At 39.6% G+C, this 6000-nt stretch overlaps 1 protein-coding gene across 1 annotated transcript in view; it reads left to right on the forward strand.

The window, feature by feature from the left end:
- Positions 1-2429: 2429 nt before the first annotated feature.
- The window catches only part of p3h1 (prolyl 3-hydroxylase 1), a 14455-nt gene continuing 10884 nt past the window's right edge, over positions 2430-6000 (forward strand). The window contains exons 1-4 of the mRNA XM_028446768.1: positions 2430-2931; positions 3937-4089; positions 4179-4368; positions 4780-4911. Coding sequence (XP_028302569.1) covers positions 2476-2931; positions 3937-4089; positions 4179-4368; positions 4780-4911 — 931 coding nt within the window. The 5' untranslated portion in view covers positions 2430-2475. The remainder of the gene's footprint in view (positions 2932-3936; positions 4090-4178; positions 4369-4779; positions 4912-6000) is intronic.

Here is a 6000-nt window from a genome sequence, read left to right on the forward strand (position 1 = left end):
AACATGCTCGACTTTGATTTATAAACTAATTTAAAAAATAGCAATTTCTGTGATTAATTTTATTTATTTTTGTGATAGAAACATTATGTTTATAGTCGGGGAACACAGAAGTCAGACTGTAGAACATCTACACGTTAAGATGTAAAACATTGAAAAAAAAGTAGTGTAACTATCACCGATTCTGCCTCAAACGGAAGTTGTAGAATGTTTTAACAGATTAAAAAGCCCATAATCACACTTTATATACTAAGAGTGTCATCATCATACCTCTGCACAGTGAAGCCATGCGTCGCCATCTTGATACTCATGATTGATTTGAAACCTGCAGTGTTTTTTTGTTGTTTGTTTTGTTTTTGCACCAAATACTGAGGTTTACAGAGTACCAACATGGCGGCTGCTGCCAAAGATCAGTGGCCTTCACACAAAACTTTCATATTATGTAACTTTTAGTGTTGAACATCATGTTCCTGAGAAGTTTGGACATTTGAGAGATTATTGAAGCAGGTGTTGTAAAATGAATAAAAACGAAAATAAAAGCTAATTAATCACTGTCAGTCTGAGAGACTTTCACTGGGAGCTTTGGAGGAAATGTTCTTTAAAAAATTCAAAGTTGCTTTGAAAATATAATTGTAATTATAATAATATCAAACTTGGAAATGGAATTGAATACTTTGTTCTTTCACTAATTAGGATGAATAAAATGTAGAAGTTTTTATTTACATGAGTACCTTTGAAATAAAGTATGATGCAAACAACATTCAGACAATCATCCTTCTGTGTTATAAATAACAACACAACCATCCAACGTCTTAAATCTAAATATACAGTAGATCAAACTCAAGGTTTTTGGTAGTCATTGACTCTCATTTCAAAATATATTTTTTTATTTTACTAGTGAAAAACTAATAAACAATAAATCATTATTAGACACAGAGCTAATCTACAATGGCCTCATGTCAGGAAATAACCCAAAGTTTGGGTCCAAAATAAAAATAAAGAAATCACATAAAAATAAATAGTTTTATGTCCCAATAAATAGTAACATTTATACTATAAATAAAACAGATCAGATTATTTCTTACATTCTCACATACAGTTATGAACCAATGAAAATAATATAAACAGTATATGTTCATATTTCCAGAGCGTGTGAGTCTAGAACCAATGTATATCTGTGACTAATCATTAGTGATGTGAACAGTCTATGTTCATAGCTCTAAGCTGATCACATTACAGGGAGCTGAGACATATGCTAAGTAGTTTACTGAACATGTTCCAGACCCAAACACACACTGACTTAGTGACTATTTAGAGGAGCTGACATGTCCACCAGATATGATGTATAGCAGATCTATTTCTATATTCTGAGAGAGTGGGTGGAGCTTATTACTATACCATATTTACCTTTATATGTGATGGAGTTACTGATATATTGGAAGATGAACATGGAAGATAAATAAGGACACACCCCCTCACTATATTATCTATATATTAAAAAAAAAATAGAAAAAATGGAATAGTTTGAGACCAATATACTATTACCCAAATAACACTAAAGTGGGTCAAAAAGGTTGAGAATCACTGAGCTAAGAAATTAGGAAAGGATCTATTGCCAGTAAAAACATGGGCAGGATTAATGTAGATTAGGGGTCACCAGGTCGCCCGCATGGAGCATAGGAGGTGCCCTCAGGTATAACAACATTATTAACTACTGACCAATGAAGAGATTAATACAGATGTAGTCAGAGATATAATACAGTACATGAGAACTTTAAATGTTTATTTTCACTGAGACGAATTTGTTTTAGTGATTTTGTTAAAGAAGCTTCAGATTGTGATAAGATGCTAAGTGGATTTTTCTGAAATATTACAAAATTGTTCAGTTTTATTAATTTGACATGTTTTACAATAAGTTAAAAAGTTGTTGGTTAGTTAATAGGAACATAAAGATTTCCTTTGAAATGTAATAAAAATGAAACTTGCATGAATTAAGAAAAAAAAGTGTTGAAACATTTCTTACCTTTTTAAGTTACTGCTAATTTTTCTTATTCATGAAAGTGAAACATTTAGTATTTAGGAAGTGTATATAAAATAATAACTCACTGTTTCATAAAGGTTGGTGAGCTCTGCTGTAGATATATTCCATGTGTTTGAGGTTCTATAATGATTATATGATGATGTATTATTATTATTATTATTATTATTATTATTATTATTATTATTATCATCATTATTATTACTATTATTATTATTATTATTATTATTATTATTATTATTATTATTATTATTATTATTATTATTATGTAACAAAGAGAAAATGTCAGTAGGAGATCAGAGATCATTAATCTACTAGAACTAAATAAGAAGTATTTAAATATTTAGGGGGGGGGGTACGTGATGCTTTTAGGCTCCTCCTCCTCCGTCCTGGATCAGTTCCTGTCCCAGGCTGAGTCTCAGTTCCAGTCCTGGTCCACCATGTATCTCATCAGGTTTCTCCTGGTCCTGGTCCTGGTCCTGGTTCCTCTGGGCTCCTCAGACCCGGTCCTGGAGCCCTACGACCTGCTGTTCGACGTGGCGGTGGAGGCGTACTCCAGGGCGGACTGGCTGTCCGTGGTCCTCCACATGGAGAAGGCTCTGAGGAACAAGGCTCTGATCCGGACCGTGAAGGCCGACTGTCGGCTCCGGTGCTCCAACCAGTCCTCCTTCAGTCAGCCCGTGGCCGGGGTGGGGGCTGTGGGGGTCCCCATCCCCGGGTCCGGGTCTGTCCAGGACCTGGGCTTCTTCCAGAAGGTTCTCCACAGGGCGGACTGTGTGAAGTCCTGTGAGAACCACAAACTAGGAGAACCTTCGTTCCACAGAGGGACTGAAGAGGTGGATCTAGAGTTTAAGAAGAGGACCCCCTACAACTACCTCCAAGTAGCTTATTTTAAGGTACACACACACACACACACACACACACACACACACACACACACACACACACACACACACACACTGAGCTGTGCCACGTCCATAGCTGAATGAACTCAGAGCTGAGCAGCAGTAAAACTAGTTTAACTCATCACAACTATTTCACTTGTAATTATTTTTACTAAACATTGGGATTTGACTAAATTACTCAAATAAAAAGCAGAAGAGTTTATATATATATATATATATATATATTTATTAATTAAGATTCAGTCACCATTGATCAGCCTAGTATTGGATGACGTTAATGTTTGTAAACACACACATATTGTAAAGTTACACATGCTAAATAAACAACAACTTTTAGCAACAAACCACGTTTAAAAACACGTATGCAAATTTTGAAATGTTACTTGTGACCAGATTCACAGCAATATTTGTGAAATTTGTAATATTTACTTTTCTTGTAAAAATTGTTTAATATGAATGTTGAAAATCTAAATGTTAAATCCAAATGATAAATGTTGAATCTAAATGGTGCATTTAAATACAAATGTTAAATCTAAATGTTACATTTAAGTCAAAATGTTAAATCTAAATGTTAACTCTAAATCTAAATGTTAAATGTGTAACTACATATTTAGCTAATATGCAAATTCATTTAGATTCAACATTTAGATTTAACGGTGACATATTTTTATGAGACCATACCTTTATTGAAATGTGGTTTGTTACTACAACCAACTTTACAATCAGCGCCACATACACACTGACACACAGTTTTGATTGGATTTCGACCCATGTGACAAAATTATAATTTTGTTTTTATTAGTTGATGAAAATATGAATATTTTTGATATAGTTTTAATTTAATTAGTCATAGTCTAGTTAGTATCATTTAAATAATGTAGTCGACAAAAACTGTGAGGAAAAAAAGCAACTGCTGTAGAGAGTCTTTGTGGAACCCATGGATCAGTTTGAGTTTCATTACTTCCTGTTTGAATGATCGCTGATTGGTTCTCGTAGATCAATAAACTGGACAAAGCTGTGGCTGCTGCCAACACATTCTACCAGGCCAACCCAGACCATATGGAGATGAAACAGAACCTGGACTACTACAGGATGATGGCTGGAGTCCAGGAGGAGGACTTCAAAGACCTGGAGGCCAGGGAGCACATGGTGAGGAGGACTTCCTGTGTGAGGTGGGGAAGAAGAAGCTTCACTTAGTACCGTAGTCCTTTAAGCTCTGACTCTTTATGGTCCTCCAGGCCGACTTCCTGTTGGGGAAGAGCTACTACAGCGACGCCTCCTTCGGTCTGGCTGCTCGACACTTTGAGGAGGCGTTGGTAGAATATTTTAACGCTGATAAGGAGTGTAGAGCTCTGTGTGAGGGAGCGTACGACTACGATGGATACAACTACATGGAGTACCACGCTGACCTGTTCCAGAGCATCACAGGTAGAGATAGGGTTAGCCATGCTACGTAGCGATAGCACTAGGACTGGGATGAACAATTATTTTTTAAACAATTAATCTAGCGATTATTTTTCCGATGCATCGATTAATCTAACGATTCCTTTTTTCCAGTTTGATTCGACTCGATTCGATTATCGATTATCTCCCCATTAATTGACTAAAAGTAATTTATACATGTTGATTTAAATATCTAAAATAAAATTTAAAAAAAACATGAATTCCATAACATTGCCATATATGTTTATTGCTCTTCAACTCATAATTCCAAAATAAAGTTAGAATATAAAAGTACAAAATATTGCATTCAGAGTCAAAAAACTTTCATTTTACCTTAAGAATTGTGTGTGTGTGTGTGTGTGTGTGTGTGTGTGTGTGTGTGTGTGTGTGTGTCAGACCACTACCTACAGGTGCTGAACTGTAAACAGCGTTGCTCTGTAGAGCTAGCATCTAGCGCTGGCAAAGACACGCCCTTTGAAGACTTCCTGCCTTCACACTTCAACTACCTACAGTTCTCCTACTACAACAGTAAGAGATATACATCTATATTATACACATCTATACTATATATATCTATACACATCTATACACATCTATATTATACACATCTATACCATAGACATCTATACACATCTATATTTTACACATCTCCTGTATACTATAGACATCTATAGGATCTTGGGGGCGTCTGGGGGGTTGCTCGGCCTTGGGGGGCACCCTGCGAGCCGGGCTCTGCGGTGTGACTGGGCCCTTTGGTGGGGGCGGCTTTCTAGGGCTCATCGCGTGGGCGGCATCAAGGAAAGGCGATCTGGCGCGCTCTGGGGTGCCTGGTCGGTGTGCCTGGGAGCCGGCGGGGCAACTTGCAGCATCCCCTTGGTGCCCTCGGCGACTATGGGCATGGTCGCTGTCCCTGGGGGCGCTGCTCTTGGTGCTGCTTCCGTTCTGGGTCCTTCTGGCCTGGGGTCTGATCCCTGCTGGCTCTGGGCCTGCCGGCGAGTGCCCGCTGGCTGCCCGTTCGGCGCGGCTCTGGCCGTCTGCTGGGCGTGGGCCTTGGCTCCGCTGCTGGGGTCTCGGGCGGGGGGCGCTCTGGGCCCTCCCCTCGGGGGTGGCGGGCGGGATGCTGGCGGGGGGCCTTGGGGTTGGGGGTTGGGGTCGGTGGCGGGATGCGCTGGGTGCTCGGCTGCTTGGGGCTTCCTCGGATGTGTGTGTGGGGGGCGGTGGCTGCCTCTCAGCCTGGGATCTTGGGGGCGTCTGGGGGGTTGCTCGGCCTTGGGGGGGTGGCCTGGGGCTCCCTGGCCCCCGCAATTTCTGCTGGCCTGGCTGCAGGCTGGCTAAAACAAATACCTGCTTTCGGTACTACCACTCACTCATTCCCCCTGTTCACAGCCACCATCATCATAGCTAAGCTTCACACTGTCACCATACTGGTTTGATTACACAACATAATAAGCACAATATGTTCTACAACCTCACATCTCACCCTCACTGTAAAACAATCTATTCTTCCCCACCCTTTCTATTTCCTACCTTGAGTCTCTCCTCCCTGCTCCCTTTCCCCCTCCACTTAGGTGCAACACTGCTCTCCCTTTTTATATCCTCCCTATAATAAAATATTTC

The sequence above is a fragment of the Gouania willdenowi genome, chromosome 5 (assembly GCF_900634775.1).
Source record: "Gouania willdenowi chromosome 5, fGouWil2.1, whole genome shotgun sequence".
In the NCBI taxonomy this organism is placed as follows: Eukaryota; Metazoa; Chordata; class Actinopteri; order Blenniiformes; family Gobiesocidae; genus Gouania; species Gouania willdenowi.